Below are 25,926 nucleotides of genomic sequence, written 5' to 3'. Positions count from 1 at the left end.
CATGAAACAAAAATATACTCGGAAGAGAGAGTCAGAGAATATTAAGACACGCGCGCGCTCACGCACGCAAGCACACGCGCGCACACGCACACACACACAAACAGACCCTCCTCATTGTGATTGTCAGTAGCTACAGAGAGGCGGGCTCATATGGAGGGCCGCTTTTCGGCTCTGCAGCGACTGCAGCGTCTCCCGCTGCCTGTGCTTCCTCCGCGCGCGTCTCCGCGAGCGCTGTGATGTGAATATTAATGATGCTGCGCGAATCTCCGCGCTCATTTCTATCGCTTTCACCCATCTGAGAGGTAAGAGCGCATCCGTATTTTTCCGTTGACGGTGCGGTTTACATTATTATTCAGTGTCCATTTCATCCTGTGGAATCGCGTGTCGTGTTTTTGAGGATGCTGAGACGCTCGGTCGACGCAGTGTCGGTATCAATGAAGAGGCGAAGCGAGTCAATGAGCGAGGCGTTTCAGTATGGTGCCTGTTCGTCTCCTGTTTATAGGCTACTGGCTGTTTCGTTCTTTAAAAAAACTAGCTCACCGTTGGGATGCGTTTCATGCTATCATAAGTAGGCTAAACATTGGATGTCTTTGGTTGGGGAATACAATGACTGGTATGAAAATGAATTAAATGGTATTAATGCTTATGGTGATGAAAAACTGATGTATTTGATCAGTATGTTAAAGATGCAGTGGATCATTTTTCAAAGCCCATTGGGTGTGTTTTGCAAGATGGGGAGAATGCTTTTGTGATCCAAATGGCATTCAACAAGTGTAGACTATCTCATCCCTTCTGCTATGTGCCTGATATTGTCCAGATAGGCTGCCATCCCGTGTGTGTGTGCGCGCATGCAATTGATGTGTGTATGGGGATATGGGGCTGTATGCAGACAGACTATTAGATTTTAAGCTTTTTTGTGCGTTTGTTTGAATAATTCAGACTTTTGGATCAATATAATGACTGTCTTTGCAGGATTTTTTTTTTTAAAGTGTGTAAGTGTGTGTGTGTGTGTGTGTGTGTGTGTGGGGGGGGGGGGGGTCGCTTTTAGTCAATGCATTAAGCCAGTTAGATGTATATTCCATGGGGAGGGAGACTGGTCTAAATAATCCCCTGACTGTGATATCAGTGATTTCGTTTTCTCTCGTTCTTTCTCACAAATGATCTGTAGCCCTGTCTTTGTCATTCATCTCTGAAATGTACACAACCAGTTAATCACATCTGCTATGCGTTTTAGAACTGGAGAGTGAGACGGAGAGGTGGGTTCTTTTTGACACCATGACAGTTTTCATTCATGGATATCCAAAGGTGCAGAGCAATATTAGGCCAGTCTGCAGAACAAAAACACACCGATTTAACTCATCCAGCATAAAGCGTAATCCTCTCATGCGAGCAAGCACAATGAAACACCGACCCTATAGTGTAGGGCTGCTAAGCAGGTAATCTTTCTCTCTCTCTCTCTCTTTCTCTCTCTATTGTACTCTCTCATGCTGTTCTTTCATTAAAACTATTAACATAGGGGAAAAAGCAGTATTACCATTAACTCATTCCTTGCTGAGGATAATTAAAAATGTTTATTTTATGGATATAGACTTATAATTTATTCAAAATGAAAATATAAAGACCATGCTAAATGTCCAATCCTCCACTTTTGTTATTAAAATCATTACTGACATAATAACTTAATGTTAGTCTCAGACTATATTGTTCAGAATAGTGTGTAGGATGCAAAGTCTGCCTCATTGTACAGTGCGGAGGGAAGCCGTGGAATATGTCTATGTTTAGTTTATACTGTTAATACGTGTTTGTATGTAGGCCTATAGGTTAGGGTTGTCTATAGATTATGGCTTTAAAAAGCCCTATATAACGAATTTGCATCTTAATAGAACTGTAGAAAGAGAAATTGATTTAATATTTGTTTCAAACACAAAATGCATGAAAGGTCTATGCCAGATGGGAACTGTGTTTCTCTTTTAATTCCACTATATGGATTGTGTCTGCTGAATGATCCCTTTGCGTGTCTGTATGTGTGGGTGTCAGAGTCTGTGTATCTTTGTGTGTGTGTGTGTGTGTGTGTGTGTGTGTGTGTGTGTGTGTGTCTGTATGTGTGGGTGTCAGAGTGTGTGTATCTTTGTGTGTGTGTCTGTATGTGTGGGTGTCAGAGTGTGTGTATCTTTGTGTGTGTGTGTGCGTGTGTGTGTGTGTGTGTGGAGGGGGGGTGTTGATTGTGGTTCTATATAAACCGTATGCTGCTGAGTGTATTTGTTTCCATGGTTACCCCCATGCCAATGTAGATCACGTCATCACCAGACCAGACCTCTGCAGCTATTGTTTACTGATTGTAGAGAAAACTGAGTGTGTGTTAAGGTGTTAGATACGTCCCCCCACAGACCTTAAGTTCTTCATTGTTTTTAGTCTTTTTGTCTAGCCTGTCGCCTGTACTGTGTTTGATTCCTGGACGCCTTGCTTGGATTAATCACATCTCCTGCTATATTTTGACCACCTGTCATTTTTCTGTGATAGACACCCATGGAGGACTATTTATTCGATACCGCTCAGTGACTCCATACTGTTGGTTGACTTGGCACGCAGTGTCCTCTGCTTGTATTGCCATCTGTAGCGCCCTGTACAGAGCTGCATGAGTAAGAATGATCATCTACTGCCATATAAATACTGCTATTAAATTGAGATTCTTAATGCAATACTACAATCTCACTCATTTCTAATTTTTCTTCTCACTACTCCTAGTTTGTTTTAGGTCCTGAGAGAGGCGTTTGTCACTGTCATGTGAGCCTAACTTTGCTTTTTTTATACAGTAAGTGCTCTATTGTTTCTTAATGAAGTATATCTGTTCTTTCTTTCGGAATGAATTATATTTTTGATTATGCTGGTATTTATGAAAGCCATGTGTTTGTGAGTCATTTTGTATACACAACACTAGCGCACAATTTGTTTTGTCTTATCTTTTAGAATTAAGATAAATGTAAAAAAAAATGTCTCTCTCAAGATAGCATAATAAAAATAAGATATAATTTAATTTTAAAACATAAGCAATACATTACATTGTTTATAGCTAAGCTTCATTAAAGAAATTCATAATGATATGAAAGATTTCTATTTTTAATAAATGCTGTTATTTTGAACATTCTATTCATCAAAGAATCCTGAAAAAAATGTATCACTGTTTCCACAAAGATAATAACCAACTCAACTGTTTTCAATATTAATAATAATAAGAAATGTTTCTTGAGCAGACTGGAGCAATAATGCTGAAAATTTTGCGTTGCCATCACAGCAATAAATTACTTTTTAAAAAATAAAAATTGAAAACAGTTGTAAAAATGATTATTAAATAGTTGAAAAGAATAATTGTAAACAGTAGATATGTAAATATTGCAAATGAAAATTGTAATAATATTTCATAGTATTAATGTTTTTGTTTTATTTTAATCAAATAGTCTTGGTGAGCATAAAAGACATCTTTGAAAAACAAAACAGTAATTGGGACCAACTTATGAAAAATAAGTATACTTCAAGTTCATTTTATTAAGTATACTTAAAGCTGCTATCCATAACTTTTTTTTGTGTTCAAGATTTGCAAAAATTATATAATGAAAATGTACAACATGAATCTATTTTCCAAAACGTGTTTTTGTCTTATCCAGAATCATTATGGTACACTTAGTGTGACTTCTAATAGACATAAACAGAGAGAATTAGCTCTGGCTGCAATTTTCTTGAGCAAGACACATGCAGTTATTAACCACTAGAGAGCAAAAAGGCATGGACTGCAGCTTTCAAGAAAGTCCAAATACGAGAGCGACGACAGGAAGTAAGTCTGCAAGACTGTCCCATTTCTTAAAGGGTTACTTCACCGCATCCCATTTTCATATTAAACTATGTTATTCCCTTAACTAAAACGAGTTGATACATACCTCTCTCGTCTCAGTGCTCTTAATCTCTCTGACGCGCGGTGATGATCTGATAGCATTTAGCTTAGCCCACTAAGCCCAGTTCATTCACTATGGTACCAAACAGAGATCAAGTTAGAAGCGACCAAACACCTCCAAGTTTTCCCTATTTAAATACAGTTAAAAATAGGGAAAACGTGGAGGTATTTGGTCGTTTCTAACTTGATCTCTGTTTGGTACCATAGTGAATGAACTGGGCTTAGGGAGCTAAGCTAAATGCTATCAGATCATCACTGCGCGTCAGAGAGATTAAGAGCACACACTCAGACGAGAGAGGTATGTGTTAACTCGTTTTAGTGAAGGAAATAACAGTTTAATATGAAAAAGCGGTGAAGTATCCCTTTAAAAATGGCAACCGCAGTGGCCTGAATGCACTCTAAATCCACACCATCTTGAATATTGCTTTGGAGTAGTATCCCATTATGCATCATGTTCGGGAACTCTCGTGCCCTGAAATTGCGAGATGTCGAGGAAAACATTACACTGTGAGATAAATTAATTCGATATTACATACAATTTGGTAGTAAAACATAAAGTGTTGCACATTTTATTTGTACAAAGATGAGTAGGCTATATGTATTTTGCTTTGTTTTTAACAACTTAATTAGAAACACCACCATTTTTAATAGTTTTCTGTTATAGGGACTACTAAACAGACATTAAGAAGTTTATTTTAAAATACAGTAGTATAAGTGTATACTTATAGTATATAAATACGTGTTCCATTGGGTAATCAAATGATCTACACACACTTGCGTCCTTCTCCTCTACTTGACCACTTGGGCCAGATACAGGAAATACGTCATGCAAGTAGACAAGTGGTCAAATGCAAAGTCCGCAAGGGTTGGTATATGAACAGGCCCTTTCACTTGTTTCTACTTCTTCCCCTGAGTTTTGTTCCGGAGATTCTGTACTATTTCAGAAGATGCATAATAGCACCCCCTACCGTATAACAGCTAAAGCAGATTTTAAGTCAATTTCTATATACACTACCAGTGGACTAGCCTACACAATATTTCAGAATCTAAAATTAGGACCATTTTTATGGTCCTATAAATCAATATTTTCAAATAATGTATGTGAAAAAAGTATATTTAATAGGCTACTCTATCAAAAGAGTACACACAACTGCAAGCCAAGTATAGGCCAAATATACTTAGACTTTTCTGTCTGTATAAGTCAAGTATACTTAAGTGCAATTTTAAGTATATTTCTGAAAAGTAGACTGAAAATATACTCTCTTATTGATTGTTTGTTTAAAAGAAATATACTAATAGCAATGCTCTTGAATAATTTTTTGTTGTTGTTGAATGACAGCTGTTGTCAAATCATTCAAGAACAAAAATAAATATTACTACTAATAGTTTGCTTATGGCCCATTGGATTTATTCAGATACCTGCCTCCTGCCTGCAGAGACTATTCTTTCTCCATCTATCCCTGCTGGACAGTTTGTGGGTTGGAATTGGATGCTGATTTAGCAAGTGGCTTGAGATGATTATGCTTAGGTTTGATGAAAGATAATCTGAGAAGTGTGTGTGTGTGTGTGTGTGTGTGTGTGTGTGTGTGTGTGTGTGTGCGTGTGCGTGTGCGTGTGTGTGTGTGTGTGTGTGTTTAGTGTGTGTGTGTGTGTATCCTTCAACACAGCAATCTTTTCTCTTTATAGCTCATTCTGATAATTCAAGAGCATCCAGCTGCAGCATGAATAGATTACAGGGGAAAATAAATTAATAATATTTATCACAGAGGTGAGGTTAAAGAAAGGGGGAGGTAACGATGGTGAGGTGAAATGAATAGAAGGAGACCATTTGCAGATGAGGGTCAGAGGTATGAAGTGAGAGGGGTTAACATTAAAGAAAAAAAGAGAAAAAGAATAGATAATAGAGAAAATAAGAAAGGAAGGGAAAAATGCAGAGAAGTAACAAGATGAGGGTGAGAGGGAGATAAAAAAGTGAAAGAGAGGGGGTGTATTTGTTGCTGAAGTGACTGTTTTTCTTGTAAATGCAGTGTGTGTGTGTGTGTGTGTGTGTGTGTGTGTGTGTGTGTGTGTGTGTGTGTGTGTGTGTGTGTGTGTGTGTGTGTGTGTGTGTGTGTGTGTGTGTGAGAGAGAGAGAGAGAGAGAGAGAGAGAGAGAGAGAGAGAGAGAGAGAGAGAGAGAGAGAGAAAGAGAGAAAGAGAGAGATCCACTCCAGCCCTGAATGTTGACTCTGCACTAAAGGTGAAACATCCTGCTCTGTCTGACTTTTTGCTTGTGTGTGTGTGTACATGGGTATTACACTGGTATTACACTGTAAAATGTGGTTATGAGGACATTTCAAATGTCCTCTTATTTCAAATAGCTTTAAAAACATACTAAATCATGTTTTTTTGAGAAAGTAAAAATGCAGAATGTTTCCTGTAATGGGTAGGTTTAGGGGCAGGGGCAGTGTAGGGGGATAGAAAATACGGTTTGTAGAGTATAAAAACCATTACGCCTATGGAAAGTCCCTAGACCAACGTGTGTGTGTGTGTGTGTGTGTGTGTGTGTGTGTGTGTGTGTGTGTGTGTGCGTGCGTGCGTGCGTGCGTGCGTGCGTGCGTGTGTGTGTGTGTGTAGATAGATTAACTAGTTAAATAAAATAACTAGTATTTTACACATTATTTGACAAATTAAGCATATTATAAGTTTTTTTATTTTTTTTTATTTGATGTAGTATTCAATACAGCATTCATGCAAAACTGTTTGAGTGAGGAGTGGAATTAATTGGTGGCTAGGTTCCTAGGATCTTCATTTTCTTTATTAATTTATGGATAATGTATTTAACAAAATTAAATGGCTGGTTTGTGTATGGTTATGTAAGTCAAAATGCCAACTTGGCTTTTACTTTGACAAAGCAGCGATATTGTACACCTTTAATGTTTTTGAAAAGTGATAGTCACTATCAGGGCACAGTAAAGTGTTTAAATATTAAACACTGTGTCATAAGCATTTCTGCTATGAAAAAAAAAAGTAATCAAAATTTGATCAGCAGTAACTCTCACATGATGTGTGAATATTTCAGTTTAAATGAGCTCTTGCCTTAAAGGGATAGTTCACTTTGAAATTAAATTTTGATATGTTTTAGCTTACCTCATGGACATCCGAGATGAAGGAGTATTTGTTTCCCCAGTAGTTTCAATTTCGATCATTTTAGGTCAAACTGTTCTTGTCTGTGCCTCACATAATGCAGGTCTATGGTCACCACCTCAAAGAGCATACACAGAGAAGTCCAAATTAAACAATCCCCCATCGAAACGAGCGGTTTTTGTGAGAAAACCAGCAGTATTTATATCGTTTTTACCTCTTGTACACCACAGGAAACACGCACGCGCGCCTTCGGATCAGTCGGACGTAGTGGTGTACAAGAGGTAAAAACGATATAAATACTGCTTGTTTTCTCACACAAACCGTTCGTTTCGTGTCTTAGGCCATCAGTGTGTACTTACGATGGGGGATTGTGAAATTTGGACTTCTCTGTGTATGCTCTTTGAGGTGGTGACCATAGACTAGGGCTGTTTCGAATGCCATTTTTTGAGCTTCGAAGCTTAGGTGGCAATCAATATCGAATATTCGAAGCTTCGGTGGGTGGGGCTAAATATATAATAATAGTGTCGGTTTGCATTTGTATCATCTTTCACGACTTCACGTTCGTAAATGTGTTGCGGCAGACCCAGTGGAGTGCAGTGTTGCATTTGGTGCAATATGATCAGGTGGCACACATTCTTTAAATATTAATAAACATTTAATAATCTTTTAAATAGAACAGTTTCCGGTACGCATTACACGGGCAGGTTTATGCTCCGAAAACGGACAGTGCACAAGTGATACAAAACACAAAGTCTGTTGAGAGCAAGAACTTTAATAAGGTATTAATAACGAACCTTTCTTTAAAACAAATGAATCCCAAAACAGAAATTAAATTAGTAACACACAGTGATTTCAACGAACTGTAATAAATAAAGAACACGGTAGCATGCTTATAAACAGTTGAATAAGAATAAATGAATTGTTTTTAAAATGACACAAAATGTAATATCTATTACAATTAGATTTATTTTGTCTTATTCGGACTTTTTGTTAATTTAAATCTTTAAAATGTGCAATGCTTTTATTAAAAGCATGTTGCGGTGTTTTTTTTAATTTATTATTATTATTTCAAGCATGAGTGAGAATGAGTCTGCGACGGAAGTCACGTGTTGAAAAAACAAAAACAAAAAAGAATATTCGAATCTCAAAACTGAAAATCGAATGCCACCTCACCGAACGAATATTCGAATATTCGATTATTCTAGTACAGCCCTACCATAGACCTGCATTATGTGAGGCACAGACAAGAACAGTTTGACCTAAAATGATCAAAATTGAAACTACTAGGGAAACAAATACTCCTACATCTCAGATGCCCATGAGGTAAGCTAAAACATATCAACATTTAATTTCAGAGTGAACTATCTCTTTAACATGCTTTGGAACTTGAAAATAAGATCCCTTATATGGTCAATGGTCCTCATTTAATGAATACAAAATAGAGCAGATGACTAACAGTAATCAGGGTAAATTAGATGGTGAATGTAATGTAATTAGAAAAACCTTACTCACTGCTGCTCAAACCTCAAATCTTTTCTTAATGCTAATTATTATGTATCTTGTGACAAGATTGCTACAGTGCTGTTCACACTGTATATGGCATAACACCCCATGTTAGCGTTATGTCCGCAGCACTATCTCATTTGCATAGTCCACCTCTAAATGTGTCATTCCTCCCACAGCAATGCCATGAATTATGAGACTGTACTGCAGAAGCTGTAGTGTACTACTTTCTGATTACATTCAGCTGCCTTCTTGCTCCTGTTTGCGCCACTGTTAATTTTATTTTTGCTGTACATATTTATTTACACACATTTTATTCGATTCTGCCTCTAGTAAATACGGTTTTCTCTATGACGGTTTCAGCTGTTTAAAGACAGGAAGTTTCGAGAGCAGCATGGCAGAAGCCCCTGTTGGAGAGGACGCTCCAAAAGAGCAGGAGAGTGCCACCCCACTTACCCATGATCCTCTGCCAGGGGTTGGTGGTGCTCTGTGGGAAAGAGTATTGAAGGCTGGTGTTACAGCTGGAGCTTTCCTCCTGCTTTACACACTGTCTCAGCTCACAGTGAGTTCATGCATATTCTCTCAAATAAGTATGAATTAGATCCTTAATACATATCACACTTTTTGCAGCGTGCACACCATTGACTATTGATGTCTATTGATTTTTATCGGTGTATATAATTTAGTCCCATGTTCTGGCTTGTTCTCTAAAAATGTCACGTTTGGCTTTTAGCTCAAATTAAACAGCTGATAATGATGTCGTGTCGCTGAATAATTTTGACTTTTTGAAACCAGGAGTGTTTTAAATTTATAATGGAGGCTTTTATCATGTAAATGGACTATAAAACAGTTGTTGTGGTGTGTCTGTATATCAGTGTGCTTGAATGTCCTTCTGTTTGAGTGTGTTTGTGCATAAGTATAGAAAGACAGGCTGTTCCAGGGTCTGCTGTGATCGACCCTGTAGTCAATAACTGCACCACATGCCTTCCTGTCTGACAAACCAGCAAACAGCTGTGTAAGACCATTCAGAGGTTTGGGGGTCACTTTTTTTCTTTTTGTTGAAATAAATTCATATTTGTTATTCAGCAAGGACACATTCAATTAATCAAAAGTGACATTAACGGCATAATGTTGCTTTTTAAAATGTCTATTCATCAAAGAATACTGAAAAAAAAACACAAAAATATTAAACAACTACTTTTAACAATAATACTAATAAGAAATGTTTATTAAGCATATTAAAATAATTTCTGAAGGATCATGTGACACTAAAAACTGGACTGGAGCTTTGCCTTGCACAAGAATAAATTACATTTTTAAAATTTCATAATAATATTTCACAATATTACTTTAGCCTTGGTGCTCATAAGGGACTTCTTTAAAAAAATATTTTAAACATCTTGCAGACCCCAAACTTTTGAATGGGAGTGTATTTACAAAGAAATATTAATTTAGTAATTCATTAAACTTACCGAAATGCAAATGACAGTTTCAGCCAAATTCTGTGAATCATAGAAAACATCTGATATCTTTCTTTGCCATCCCCAGTTATGCAGGTCACTTTTACCTTTTCAAGGGTTTGTGTGTGGGCATGTGTAACAATAAATGTGTTTTGATGATGTGTTCAGGGTTTGTGGGTCCTTTACATGCTGAATGGATACAGGGCTTTCCCAGCAGCACATAAGGTTTTGGATCTCCTTCAGTACCTTCTCTCCACCAGTGATGCCTATGATCAACAGGTGACGGAGCTAGAGCAGAAATGACTTCTGTCAACAGAATGATAAAGATTGATCTGAACAAATCATGTTTTAAAGGGTTTCGCTGCCATTTGTCATTCATTTTTGAAAACACATGAATGCACTTGTCTGCAGATGGAGATATGGAGGGTGGAGAGCGTGTTGCCCCTCATAGCCACACTCTTCTTAGGTGTAGTCATCCTCGGTACTGGAGTGAGTATGTTCTATGTGTTTAGCTTTTGTTGACAAACCTGTTAAAGGGGTGATGAATTGAGAAATCAACTTTCCCTTGAGCTTTTGATATATAACAGTTCATGGTAATATAAGAATATCCTGTAAGTTTCTGAGCCGAAAACATCCTTGTTAGTCAAATAAAAGCTTTTATAGACACCAGGTCCAAAAAACGATCATGTGCGCATCTTGATGTCGTCTGTTGCGAAACACGCCTCTACAGCGCGTCTAATTCAGTAGCCCCGCCCACCGACTCATGGAGCTGTTCGGATCACGCTGGCCAGCAGCAATAAAAATGCCGCAGAAGGTTTTCCTGATTGTGGAACAACACAGTCGCTGCATAAGCTTCCTTCAGATCCTAATATTCGGAATGAGTGATACTTCATTTATTTTAATTAAGTTCCAGCTCACGTGGGGAAGACATGTACTCGTGTTTGCTTCATTTAACTGCGGAATCGTTTGTAAACAAGTCTCAGATCGAGCTGGATTTGAAGACATATTGAGATTAAAACACAATACTGTGCTTTCTATATTGGATCCGACAGGAATGTTGCAACACACATATGTGAGTAAAACGTCTTTTATATATGTAATAGTAGTCCCGGGGCTATGTGTGTTCCAGACGGGCTACCAAAATGTAAGCTCTTTGGCAGGCCGGTGAATCTCAAATAATGAAATAACATTAATTACTTGATCTATCTGTGTGTGTGTGTGTGTGTGTGTGTGTGTGTGTGTGTGTGTGTGTGTGTGTGTGTGTGTGTGTGTGTGTGTGTGTGTGTGTGTGTGTGTGTGTGTGTGTGTGTGTGTGTGTGTGTGTGTGTGTGTGTGAGCGTGGTTTGCACTTATATCCACCAATCGGGCAGGCCAAGTATTACAAAAATAATATTTCAATCAATCACGGGGGTGGATGAGAAATAGATAATTCTGTTTGTTTGATAAAAGACGTACTTGAATCATTCCGGTTGCTGCTTTCAAAACAACCCCTCCCTCATGTGAACTGAACCGACAGGGGCATAGATATGACAGCGGTGCTGAAGCTCATTTAATATGCAAATCTTCTCCAATTCTAGCTGTGGGGGTTTAATTCCAAGTCTCCAGTATGGCACGCCCATCACAACCCAGCGTTCAGGAGAGAGCCTCAAAACCAGTGTAGAAAAGAGCCTATTACTTATTAGTTATGATGTTTTTGAATGCAAAAAACACACAAACGTCATTAGTTGACCTCAGACAAAAGTTAAAAAAAAAATTAAAAGCCAGTTCATGACATCTTGAATACAATAACATGATTCCTGTCAATCTGCCCCACAGCATGTGCTCAGTATTAACAGTGCTGCAGCAGTTGATTTTTAACTCTATGTTGTTTAGCATGCACTCATGCAAAGCTTAAACTTTCCTTTTTTTTCGCCTTTTGCTGCCACAACAGACGCTGTTCTGCATTAAAACCCTGGTGCCTGGCAACCCATCTTGCTTCCCTGACGACCGTCGTCAGTCCATGAGCAGGCAGCCGTCCTTTACATATTCAGAATGGACAGATGCCAAACAGGAGGATTTCTACGACCTGGATGCTGTTCCGGAGACGCCCGTGTTCGACTGCTTTATGGATATGAAGACTGATGCTGATCCTGCCACTCTCACTGTCAAACCTGTTGGCTTGCAGGAAAGGTAATTATACAGGCTATTTTTCTGGATGATTTACTTTTGATTTATTGTACATCTTATAAATAATTTGTTGTTTGCTTTTAGAATATTGTATGATGGCTTTGTTAGTTCACTGTTTAATGTGACAGCTGAATATTTCAATACGGAAAGAATAATAAATGCAGAAGTGGTGAGGATGAGAGGCTAACCACTTGTGTGAACATTAAACATTAAAAAGCAATTGTTCAATATTTAAAAGGCAACTTTAAATAAATATTTTAACAACAGATGAATTCCCATTTCATTTACGCAGAATTATATTCTATTTATATCCTAAAGTGCATAAAACAGAAACTTAGTATTAAAAATAGTTATTCATACTGATCTTACAAGCTTTAATAAATAGCTTTAACAATGAAATCAGTTGTGATATGAATGATCGCATCGTTGTGATTTTCAGGAGAGGTTCTAATGTGTCGCTGACGTTGGACATGTGCACCCCTGGTACTACAGAGCCCTACGGAGCGCTGCTGTCCCCTAGAGAGCAGGGCACACAGGAATACCTGCAGAACGCATCCAACCTGCTCACTCCCGAGCAGCTGCACAAGCGCGCACTGGATGACGCTGTACTGCAGGCCGAGTTCTACGTGAGTACAATTCATGGTAACAAGCATACACATAACAAAACCGTGATTTTAACGTGATGTCACTGCTCATCTTGGGATTCTGGTGGAAACAGGAGACACCCATGAACTTCGTGGACCCAAAAGAATATAACATTCCCGGCGTGGTGAGGAAGAACCGCTACAAAACCATACTACCAAGTGTGTATAATATTCAGTACACAGTTTTATGTGGAAATGTCTAATGAGGTTTGTTCTGGATATTGGCATACCTTTTTATTTATAAGATCTCTAAATCTCTAAATTGCAGACACGCATAGCAGAGTTTGCTTAAAAGCAAAAGAGGAAGATGATTTTCTCAGCACCTACATCAATGCCAATTATTTGAAGGTGAGTCTGTGTTAGCATCAAATGGTAAATGTTACTTTGCTGGTTGATTTAGTATTTAAATGGTTTTAATAACACTTTATAAAATTAACAAATGTGTAATATAACAATCACATTTTTATGGTTGTTAATCATTTAGTGTTTTTGTGAGGGCTCTAAATAGATGAATTCTTGCAACATTTCTGGATCATTCTGTCATTTGTACTCAAATTCTAGCTAATAAATGTATGGGCCCTAAATTATATGTAAGAAAAGAAAATTATGGTGTTTTTGTTTAGATTTAGCTGTCTGTGTTTCTGTTTGTGTGTGTACTTGTTTATATTACATTGTGGGGACCAAATGTCCGCACAATGTGTGTGTGTGTGTGTTTGTGTGTGTGTGTGTGTGTGTGTGTGTGTGTGTGTGTGTGTGTGTGTGAGTGTGTGTGTGTGTGTGTGTGTGTGTGTGTGTGTGTGTGTGTGTGTGTGTGTGTGTGTGTGTGTGTGTGTGTGTGTGTGTGTGTGTGTGTGTATGCGTGTGTATGCGTGTGTATGCGTGTGTTTGCGTGTGTATGCGTGTGTGTGTGTGTGCGTGCGTGTGTTTGTGTGTGTGTATGTGTGGGCTGGTAATCCCTAGGTTATATGGACAAAATGATGGCAATATCCGAAATTGTTGTCCTTGTGGTGACATTTTTTGTCCCCATGAGGAAACCATCTTATAATACATACAGGATGAGTTTTTTTGAGAAAGTAAAAATGCAGAATGTTTCCTGTAATGGGTAGGTTTAGCGGCAGGGGCAGTGTAGGGGGATAGAAAATACGGTTTGTAGAGTATAAAAACCATTATGCCTATGGAAAGTCCCCATAAAACATGGAAACACTACGTGTGTGTGTGTGTGTGTGTGTGTGTGTGTGTGTGTGTGTGTGTGTGTGTGTGTGTGTGTGTGTGTGTGTGTGTGTGTGTGTGTGTGTGTGTGAAATAATCATTTTATGAGATTTTGTAGTTGTGTGTACCATTTCAGATCACTTGCTATAAATGTAAAGTCTAGAAATGCTATAGGCTTTTCCTCAAAGCAGTCATTTAAAGTTGTTCAAATTTGCACCTTTGTTTTTATCTAACACTTTTTTAGGGCTATGGTGGGAAAGAAAAAGCATACATTGCCACACAGGGTCCCACTGTAAACACAGTGGGGGATTTCTGGAGGATGGTTTGGCAGGAGCGCTGTCCCATTATCGTCATGATCACCAATATTGAAGAAAAAAATGAGGTCTGGTTATATCCACACATTCCATATGCGCACTCTGCTCACGTGATTGGGATGAATCAGTCTTCCATGAGAGATTTAAAATCCTAGAGGTTTCATTATCACTAAATAGTTCTTCTTGTCCAACCCCTGATGCTGTCACTATTTGATTTTGAGCACTAACTACTCAGGATGAAACCACATTCCCAAATGTTCACTTTGTAAATTTGCAACTTAAGCCAATTTGCAGTAGTCAAAAGGTTAATACACCTGTTTCAGGTGACTCTTTACTTGCCTAGAAATATTCGGTAAATAAAACACACTTGTTTGTGTGACCCACAGAAATGCACAGAATACTGGCCAGAGGACAGTGTCATCTGTGAGGGTATCAAGATCACTGTCAAACAGGTCATCCAGGCAGATGACTACAGTCTAAGGATTTTCACTGTGAAGGTCTGTTTTGTGTTTGAGTGTGTTTTTTGTTAAAAATGACTGACATATACATTTATTAGTGAACTGATGATTGATGGACTTAACTACAGTTAGCTAACAGTTAACTTTGGTTTTTGGTAAATAAACGTTTTTTATATTTTATTGGTTGCTATGCATCATGGCATCTTATATTAGTTTTTATATTATTATTTAAGAAATGTGTCTCACCAACTGAAGAGGTACAATTTTGAGACAAATTGTGACGAAACAAACTATAGCGACCCAAAACAGGAAATATAGGAAATCAGTTAAAAACCTATGAAAAATAGACAAATTGCTGTTTCATATTTTGCATCTTCTTTTCAAATAGAATTTCCCAAAATCATGGAGAAATGCAGATTAATTGCTGTATTAATTGATGTATTTAAAAATGTACTTAAATCATTATATAAAATAATGGGACCTACTTTATGTTAGGTGGCCTTAACTACTTTGTACTAACATTTTAATTCATATTTGATACAATGCCCTTATTTTGTAGATACATGTTTTTACATTGTATTTACATTTTTTAAATTAATTAATTGTAATTAATTTTTGTACTTACATTTATAATTACACTGTTGACACGTCCCTTATACCAAACCCTACCCTTAAACATAGCCATACCACCACACCTATCCCTGACCTTACCCGTATCCCACCTCAATACAGGTTCTGGTCATAGAATATCATCAAAAATTTCATTTATTTCACTAATTCCATTCAAAAAGTGAAACTTGTATATTATATTCATTCATTACACACCGACTGATATATTTTAAATGTTTATTTATTTTGATTATTATAACTGACAACTAAGGAAAATCCCAAATTCAGTATATCAGAAAATTTAAATACTGTGAAAAGGTTCAATATTGAAGACACCTGGTGCCACAATCTAATCAGCTAATGAACTCAAAACACCTGCAATGACCTTTAAATGGCCTCTCAGTCTAGTTCTGTAGGCTGCTGAAGGTTCTCATTGACACCTTGGACTAAGAGGACAAGACACAAAAGGTCATTGCAAAAGAGGCTGGCTGTTTACAGAGCTCTGTGTCCAAGCACATTAATAGAGTGGTGAAGGGAAGGAAAAGATATGATAGAAAAAAGTGTACAAGCAATAGGGATAACCACACCCTGGAGAGGATTGTGAAACAAAACATGGGAGAGATTCACAAAGAGTGGACTGCAGCTGGAGTTAGTGCTTTAAGAACCACTACGCACAGACGTATGCAAGACATTGGTTTCAGCTGTCGCATTCCTTGTGTCAAGCCACTCTTCAACAACAGACAGCATCAAAAGCATGTTACCTGGGCTAAAGACAAAAAGGACTGGACTGCTGCTGAGTGGCCCAAAGTTATGTTCTGTGATGACAGTAAATTTGGCATTTCTTCGGAAATCAAGGTCCCTGAGTCTGGAGGAAGAGAGGAGAGGCACACAATCCATGTTGCTTGAGGTCAAGTGTAAAGTTTCCATAGTCACTGATGGTTTGGTGTGCCATGTGACATGTCATCTGCTGGTGTTGGTCCACTGTTTTTTTTTAGTTGCAGATTTCATTTTCCAACGAGACTTGGCACCTGCACACTGTGCCAAAGCAACCAGTACCTGATTTAAGGACCATGGTATTCCTGTTCTTAATTGGCCAGCAAACTCACCTGACTTTATTCAGATTGGAATTTTGGGTTTTCATGAGCTGTATGCCAAAATCATCAGTATTAAAACAATAAAAGACCTGAAATATTTCAGTTGGTTTGCAATGAATCTAAAATATATGAAAGTTTAATTTTTATCATTACATTATGGATAAATAAGGAACTTTTATTGTATTGTGAAGAGGAATATGCGATATGCCAGACCCAACAATGTAGAAGAGCTGAAGGCCACTATCAGAGCAATCTGGGCTCTCATAACACCTGAGCAGTGCCACAGACGGATCGACTCCATGCCACAGCACATCGCTGCAGTAATTGAGGAACAAGGAGCCCCAACTAAGGATTGAGTGCTATACATACTCATTCTTTTCATGTTCATACTTTTCAGTTGGCCAAGATTTCTAAAAATCCTTTCTTTGTATTGGTCTTAAATTATATTCACATTTTCTGAGATATTGAATTTGGGATTTTCCTTAGTTGTCAGTTATAATCCTCAACATTAAAAGAAATAAACATTTGAAATAAATCAGTCTGTGTGTAATGAACAAAAATAATATTCAAGTTTCACTTTTTTAATGGAATTAGTGAAATAAATCAAATTTTTGATGATATTCTTTAGATTAATTGCAAACCAACTGAAATATTTCAGGTCTTTTATTGTTTTAATACTGATGATTTTGGCATATAGCTCATGAAAACCAAAATTCATATCTCAAAAAATTTGCATATCACGAAAAAGTTCTCTAAAGAAACTATTAACCTAATCATCTGAATCAACTAATTAACTCTAAACACCTGCAAAAGATTCCTGAGGCTTTTAAAAACTCCCAGTCTGGTTCATTACTCAAAAGACCGCTATCATGGGTAAGACTGCCAACCCAACCCTGTCCAGAAGGCCATCATTGACACCCTCAAGCGAGAGGGTAAGACACAGAAAGAAATTTCTCAACGAATAGGCTGTTCCCAGAGTGCTGTATCAAGGCACCTCAGTTGGAAGTCTGTGGGAAGGAAAAAGTGTGGCAAAAAACGCTGCACAACGAGAAGAGGTGACCGGACCCTGAGGAAGATTGTGGAGAAGGACCAATTCCAGATCTTGGGGGACCTGCGGAAGCAGTGGACTGAGTCTGGAGTAGAAACATCCTGAGCCACCGTGTGCAGAAAATGGGCTACAGGTGCCGCATTCCCCAGGTCAAGCCACTTTTGGGCTACAGAGAAGCAGCACTGGACTGTTGCTCAGTGGTCCAAAGTACTTTTTTTCGGATGAAAGCAAATTTGATTCGGAAAAAAATGTCATTCGGAAATCAAGGTGTCAGAGTCTGGAGGAAGACTGGGGAGAAGGAAATGCCAAAATGCCTGAAGTCCAGTGTCAAGTACCCACAGTCAGTGATGGTCTGGGGTGCCATGTCAGCTGCTGGTGTTGGTCCACTGTGTTTTATCAAGGGCAGGGTCAATGCAGATAGCTATCAGGAGATTTTGGAGCACTTCATGCTTCCATCTGCTGAAAAGCTTTATAGAGATGAAGATTTCGTTTTTCAGCACGACCTGGCACCTGCTCACAGTGCCAAAACCACTGGTAAATGGTTTACTGACCATGGTATTACTGTGCTCAATTGGCCTGCCAACTCTCCTGACCTGAACCCCATAGAGAATCTGTGGGATATTGTGAAGAGAAAGTTGAGAGACGCAAGACCCAACACTCTGGATGAGCTTAAGGCCGCTATCGAAGCATCCTGGGCCTCCATAACACCTCAGCAGTGCCACAGGCTGATCGCCTCCATGCCACGCCGCATTGAAGCAGTCATTTCTGCAAAACGATTCCCGACCAAGTATTGAGTGCATAACTGAACATAATTATTTGAAGGTTGACTTTTTTTGTATTAAAACACATTTCTTTTATTGGTAGGATGAAATATGCTAATTTCGGAATTTTGGGTTTTGGGTTTTCATGAGCTGTATGCCAAAATCATCAGTATTAAAACAATAAAAGACCTGAAATATTTCAGTTGGTGTGCAATGAATCTAAAATATATGAAAGTTTAATTTGTATCATTACATTATGGAAAATAATGAACTTTTATAACATATGCAAATTTTTTTAGAAGGACCTGTATATGACCAATAAAATATGAACACAATAAGTATATTGTACTTATATTTTGATGTAAGTACATAGTAGTTTAAGCCACCTAATATAAAGTGAGGCCAAATAAGGTAACTAATAAAGACCAGTCACGTAAACATATACACGTTTACTGAAAAGTCTAACCTCATAAATGTTTGCATGAAAGTGAAAGTCGAGAAGTCGAGAAATAGGGACAGAAAGTGAAAAGTCCAGATTGAGTGCAATATTTTTCTGCTTCTAGGTGTGTTTTCTACTGTTTCCTCTGGAGGCATTGCTGCCATGGCAACAAATATTCTTAGCAATGCAGTGTTTCACATAATTAAAGGAAATGGAGTTAATCATAAAATCAGCGCAAGATATCTCAAAGAGATATATCAAAGAATGTGTGTTTGTGTTAGTATGGGCAACACATGAAGCATCTCTTTATTGCATGTGCAGTTTGTGAATGAGCAACACACTCTGTACTGCAGGTAAAGATAATACATTTTCTATACATCTAAAACGGTAACACAATTTTTTTTAAATCAAGGCCCATTTACACCGCACAGACAGATGGCAACAGACACTTCGTCGTGTTTTCTCGGATCGGTGTGTTACTGTTTGTGTCTGCCAGAGGTTGTTTTCATATATTGAACATGCTGAATTGTAATTTTGCCATGTTAAGACTATACAATATCAGACTGTACAGTCTGTTTGACATCTGCTTCTCAGCGTCATAACAAGAATTTAGGAGTCAAAATCACATAATCTGACATTGTGCCAGACAAAAATGTTGTCTGAGAAGTGCTGTGCTATATAATCTGGTTACTGCCGGCGTTGGTCTGTGTCTGTCGGTGCGGTGTGAATTGGCTTTAAGGGGACACTTTTGTAATTGCGGTTGGGCTGTGTCCCAGTACTGATGAAAGGCTAGAAATGCTCTTGTGTATACAAGTGTGTTAATAAACTGCAAATATGCTGGTGAATGTTTGTGTGTGTAGAGTGAGGGTGAGGAGCGCACTATCAGACAGTACTGGTACACATCCTGGCCAGATCAAAAAACTCCAGACAAGGCCCCGCCTCTCCTAGAGTTGGTCCAGGAAGTGGAGGAAGCCACAAAACAGGCCCCACCCAACAGTGGCCCTGTCATTGTCCACTGCAGGTAACACACACACACACACACACACACACACACATGTTGGTCTATGTGGTTTACAGGGACTCTCCATAGGCGTAATTGATTTTATACCGTACAAACCATATTTTCTATCCCCTCTACACTGCCCCTACACCTAAACCTACCCATCACAGGAAACGTTCTGCATTTTTACTTTCTCAAAAAAACATCATTTAGTATGTTTTTAAAGCTATTTGAATTATGAGGACATTTGAAATGTCCTCATAAACCACATTTATAGTGTTATACCAGTGTAATACCCATGTAGTTATACAAATTTGTAGGGGTGTCCCCGACTAAGGATTTACACATTCGAATCAGAATTTTCGAATCTCTCTATAGTCGACCGATAGTCGAATCATCTATGTGTGTGTAAACCATAGACTGGAAAAAAATAAACGGGTTGGGAAGGGCAGGACACTAGTCAGCGGGAGGCTAAGACAATTTTATTTTACTTTATACACGGCACACAGCCACCACTTTTAATAAAGTAAACAGTGGTCGAATCCGGCCCTGCATATCGATGCATCGAATCTTCAATTATTAGGGGTCACCCCTACAAATTTGTGTCCTCATAACCCACATAAACAGGCACACATACCACACACACACACACACATACACACACACACACACACATACTGTATATACTATATACAGGGAGTGCAGAATTATTAGGCAAGTTGTATTTTTGAGTATTAATTTTATTATTGAACAACAACCATGTTCTCAATGAACACAAAAAATTCATTAATATCAAAGCTGAATATTTTTGGAAGTTTTAGTTTTTAGTTTTAGCTATTTTAGGGGGATATCTGTGTGTGCAGGTGACTATTACTGTGCATAATTATTAGGCAACTTAACAAAAAACAAAAAACAAAATATTATTTATTTTTACCAGTGAAACCAATATAACATCTCAACATTCACAAATATACATTTCTGACATTCAAAAACCAAACAAAAACAAATCAGTGAGCAATATAGCCACCTTTCTTTGCAAGGACACTCAAAAGCCTGCCATCCATGGATTCTGTCAGTGTTTTGATCTGTTCACCATCAACATTGCGTGCAGCAGCAACCACAGCCTTCCAGACACTGTTCAGAGAGGTGTACTGTTTTCCCTCCTTGTAAATCACACATTTGATGATGGACCACAGGTTCTCAATGGGGTTCAGATCAGGTGAAAAAGGAGGCCATATCATTAGATTTTCTTCTTTTATACCCTTTCTTGCCAGCCACGCTGTGGAGTGCTTGGATGCGTGTGATGGAGCATTGTCCTGCATGAAAATCATGTTTTTCTTGAAGGATGCAAACTTCTTCCTGTACCACTGCTTGAAGAAGGTGTCTTCCAGAAACTGGCAGTAGGACTGGGAGTTGAGCTTGACTCCATCCTCAACCCGAAAAGGCCCCACAAGCTCATCTTTGATGATACCAGCCCAAACCAGTACTCCACCTCCACCTTGCTGGCGTCTGAGTCGGACTGGAGCTCTCTGCCCTTTACCAATCCAGCCACGGGCCCATCCATCTGGCCCATCAAGACTCACTCTCATTTCATCAGTCCATAAAACCTTAGAAAAATCAGTCTTGAGATATTTCTTGGTCTTGACGTTTCAGCTTGTGTGTCTTGTTCAGTGGTGGTCGACTTTCTGCCTTTCTTACCTTGGCCATGTCTCTGAGTATTGCACACCCTGTGCTTTTGGGCACTCCAGTGATGTTGCAGCTCTGAAATATGGCCAAAATGGTGGCAAGTGGCATCTTGGCAGCTGCACGCTTGACTTTTCTCAGTTCACGGGCAGTTATTTTGCGCCTTGGTTTTTCCACACGCTTCTTGCGACCCTGTTGACTATTTTTAATGAAACGCTTGATTGTTCGATGATCACGCTTCAGAAGCTTTGCTATTTTAAGACTGCTGCATCCCTCTGCAATATATCTCACTATTTTTGACTTTTCTGAGCCTGTCAAGTCCTTCTTTTGACCCATTTTGCCAAAGGAAAGGAAGTTGCCTAATAATTATGCACACCTGATATAGGGTGTTGACGTCATTAGACCACACCCCTTCTCATTACAGAGATGCACATCACCTAATATGCTTAATTGGTAGAAGGCTTTCCAGGCTATACAGCTTGGAGTAAGACAACATGCATAACGAGGATGATGTGGTCAAAATACTCATTTGCCTAATAATTCTGCACTCCCTGTATACTCACCTAAAGGATTATTAGATTATTCAATTTATCATTAATGCAATTATCTAATCAACCAATCACATGGCAGTTGCTTCAATGCATTAAGGGATGTGGTCCTGGTCAAGACAATCTCCTGAACTCCAAACTGAATGTCAGAATGGGAAAGAAAGGTGATTTAAGCAATTTTGAGCGTGGCATTGTTGTTGGTGCCAGACAGGCTGATCTGAGTATTTCACAAGCTGCTCAGAATTGGCCGACTGATTTAAGCTGATAGAAGAGCAACTTTGACTGAAATAACCACTTGTTACAACCGAGGTATGCAGCAAAGCATTTGTGAAGCCACAACACACACAACCTTGAGGCGGATGAGCTACAACAGCAGAAGACCCCACCGGGTAGCACTCATCTCCAGTACAATTAGGAAAAAGAGGCTACAATTTGCACAAGCTTACCGAAATTGGACAGTTGAAGACTGGAAAAATGTTGTCTGGTCTGATGAGTCTCAATTTCTGTTGAGGCATTCAGACGGTAGAGTCAGAATTTGGCGTAAACAGAATGATCCATCATGCCTTGTTACCACTGTGCAGGCTGTTGGTGGTGGTGAAATGGTGCGGGGGATGTTTTCTTGGCACACTTTAGGCTCCTTAGTGCTAATTGGGCATCATTTAAATGTCACAGCCTACCTGAGCATTGTTTCTGACCATGTCCCTCCCTTTATGGCCAATGTACCCATCCTCTGATGGCTACTTCCAGCAGGATAATGCACCATGTCACAAAGCTCAAATAATTTCAAATTGGTTTCTTGAACATGACAATGAGTTCACTGTACTAAAATGGCCCAACAATCTCCAGATCTCAACCCAATAGAGCATCTTTGGGATGTGGTGGAGCGGGAGCTTCGTGCCCTGTATGTGCATCCCACAAATCTCCATCAACTGCAAGATGCTATCCTATCAATATGGGCCAACATTTCTAAAGAATGCTTTCAGCATCTTGTTGAATCAATGCCACGTAGAATTAAGGCAGTTCTGAAGGCGAAAGGGAGTCAAACACAGTATTAGTATGGTGTTCCTTATAATCCTTTAGGTGAGTGTATACATATATTTAAACATAATTTTCTCTACTCTTAGTGCAGGGATTGGGCGCACTGGCTGTTTCATTGCTACCTCCATCTTGTGCCAGCAGCTAAGCAATGAAGGGGTTGTTGACATCCTGAAAACCACTAGCCAGCTACGCTTGGACAGGTAAAATATATTCACTGTATGTTCCGTTAAACATGAGTGTTATGTTTAGATAGCAACAATTACTTGAATAAATGTTAGCTGTTGTGCCTCAGTGTTATCTGGACCATAAGCCAACCTTAAGTCATAGATATGGTGTAATATAATGAAGTATATTATCAGTTGGTCACATGCTGTCCTTAACATTATTGCTGTTGTTGTTGTTGTTGTTGTGTTTAGAGGTGGGATGATCCAGACAGCGGAGCAGTATCAGTTTGTTCATCATGTACTCAGCCTGTATGAAAGACAGCTTCGAAAGACCTCAGAAGAGTAAACCCTCAATGAGCGTACAACCTTCACATCACTCTTCACAGAGCAGTTGACCTTCATCCGAATACATGGGGCAGGGATTGACCTTCAGTTCCTCATGTCTCATGTCTTCAAACAACAGACGTTTAGGTTGAACCATCCTTTTAGAAGCAGGCTCAATATTAGATTTTAGCCGACTCCAATCTCCAACATCAAGACATCTATTAGTTATTAAATATACTTTTTTCTCCAGTTTTCTTTAACATAACAGACATGAAGCAATCAGATATCATAACACAAGTACTGCCCTCACAATAACTTTCAGCAGGCCATCAGTGCTCAAACACAAGAATATTTCTACGCATGTGTACTTCATATGCAGTGGGACGAACATAATAACAAGCAGACACCAAGGCCTCCATTTATGATGTACATTTAGCATTAGGTTTAGGGACCTCTTCAATTTCTGAGCCTACAAATACAGCAATTTTCCTTTTACTGCTAAGTCATTTTTACAGGATTTATAACTCAATGTAAGGATGATATTTGTTGTAAAGTGCGTGTTTATAAATGGGTCTCACATGTTGAAAGCTCAACCTCTTGGCAATCTGAAGTGTGTGTGTGTGTGTGTGTGTGTGTGTGTGTGTGTGTGTGTGGTGTGTGTGTGTGTGTGTGTGTGTGTGTGTGTGTGTGTGTGTGTGTGTGTGTGTGTGTGTGTGTGTGTGTGTGTGTGTGTGTATGATAGAATAGAGTGATAGTTTTGCAGAAACAGAAGGAGAGAGATAGCAAGAAAGAGATAATGTTTACTGTGTTATGGTGATTATAAGACTTTAACTCCGGATGTGTGGTTGGTCTCTAGAAGAGGTTAGCCTACTATATTTAATACAAAATGGCCTTAATATGTGTCTTTCTGTTCATACTGGGGTCCGTATAGTTGTATGTAGATGTTGTCGGGCAGATCTAAACACAGTGTGGTTACAGCCTGTCATGATCTTGTTCAGTAAGACTGATAGAGGCTTATCTGCGTGCAGAATGATGTACATTTTCCCTCAGCATACCTTTGCCTTCTCGGTTCGCATTGTTGGACGCTATTTCATGCGAATTGATTTAGTTGGACTCTAAAAAGCATTGATGCTGCACCTCAAGGTTTTATGTATCAAAATGCCGAAACACTGTATCCAACTAATGTTAAATTTGTAAATCCCAGCTTGTATCAATAGCAGAAATCATGACAATGGGACATATATAGTTGTGATATTTTTTGCTAATTTCTATTTATTTAATGAGCTTGTTTTACTCTGGTTACATTTAACATTGTTTATATGTCGGTCTGCGTATCTGATTAGTTAAGATGTATAATCAGTATTTGCCCGAGTTGGCAGCTCGTACAGCTTTGCTGAGACTTGCAGTTTGCATGAGCAAGTACATTTTAAACTTCTTTTTAATTATGAGCAAGGAAATGTTTCAATTACAAGCAGACGTGTGTGTGTGTGTGTGTGTGTGTGTGTGTGTGTATGTGTGTGATTATGTGCAAAAGCTTCTGATACAGCAGAGTCTCTCTCTGCTGTTGGAATAAGCATCTTCAATCAATGATCTCATGTGATCCAGCTGGAAGTACCAATGCAAGTTCTCCTCTGAATTTCTTTAGACAGTACTGCTACCATGCTAATTGTCTCCAGTTGTTCTCGAACTAGTCATATGTCCTCAAAACGTTGTTTCCTTCCAGGCAGCTTTGAGCTGAAATTAGGAAGTTTACAGAAGCTTGAAAACACCTCCTTGTTACACAAGAGATTGTAATGTTTTTCTTTTCTTTTTTTCTTATCTTTTTTTGTAAGTGTTGTTAGTTCAAAGCCTCATAATAGTTTGCAAGAAATGAGAATAACTTTCATTCACATGCTTTAATTGCTGCTGTTATAGTCTTTTTATTATTGCAGAACTGCTTTTGTGTTTTAGTTGGTACTAAGTGAATTTTATTATTTGTTTTGGATGAACTGACATATTCGTCATATTTATTGAAAGAGTTTTGTCTCTATGTTTTGTGCTGTTATTACACTGCCAAAGACTAGTGATTGGTCCATGCCGCAAAACCTGAACAATCCTAATTCTAGATTTACAAACTTTGAAAACTGTAACCAGTTTTAACACCAACATGTAGAATTGTGTACACGTATGAAACCAGCATTTATATATTTTTAACTGGTTTTAAAGAGAAGAAGCTACATTTCTACAGTAAAACCTGTTCTCTCACTTATCCAGCCTTTCTTTAAACAGTTTATCTTCATTTACATTATTCATTTTTGCTGGTGTAGTATTTTGTGTTTGTTTCCTTTGCAGAGTTGTGTTGACACTAAATCTCCATAATAAGATCGTGATTTATATTTTAAGTTAAATTGGAA

General features: G+C 38.5%; 1 protein-coding gene across 3 annotated transcripts; it reads left to right on the top strand.

Moving 5' to 3' along the window:
* Positions 1-25,926, top strand: ptpn5 (protein tyrosine phosphatase non-receptor type 5). 3 transcript variants are annotated; one of them, XM_067438933.1, is made up of 15 exons: positions 2-302; positions 2,521-2,639; positions 2,746-2,812; positions 8,938-9,136; positions 10,203-10,313; positions 10,446-10,523; positions 11,965-12,203; positions 12,640-12,826; positions 12,919-13,003; positions 13,113-13,192; positions 14,298-14,435; positions 14,754-14,864; positions 19,637-19,797; positions 23,132-23,245; positions 23,462-25,926. In XM_067438933.1, exons 4-15 carry the CDS (start codon positions 8,969-8,971, stop codon positions 23,553-23,555), a joined length of 1,566 nt encoding a protein of 521 aa, XP_067295034.1. In that variant the 5' UTR covers positions 2-302; positions 2,521-2,639; positions 2,746-2,812; positions 8,938-8,968; the 3' UTR covers positions 23,556-25,926. The 3 variants fall into 3 exon arrangements, with proteins under 3 accessions (XP_067295051.1, XP_067295034.1, XP_067295042.1); XM_067438941.1 differs by lacking the exon at positions 2-302 and adding an exon at positions 1,067-1,436; XM_067438950.1 differs by lacking the exons at positions 2,521-2,639; positions 2,746-2,812 and having other exon boundaries at positions 1-302.

Source organism: Pseudorasbora parva, chromosome 1 (genome assembly GCF_024679245.1).
Source record: "Pseudorasbora parva isolate DD20220531a chromosome 1, ASM2467924v1, whole genome shotgun sequence".
Taxonomy (NCBI): Eukaryota; Metazoa; Chordata; class Actinopteri; order Cypriniformes; family Gobionidae; genus Pseudorasbora; species Pseudorasbora parva.
The sequence above is the reverse complement of the archived record's forward strand: the minus strand, read 5'-3'. Positions and strand labels throughout refer to the sequence as shown.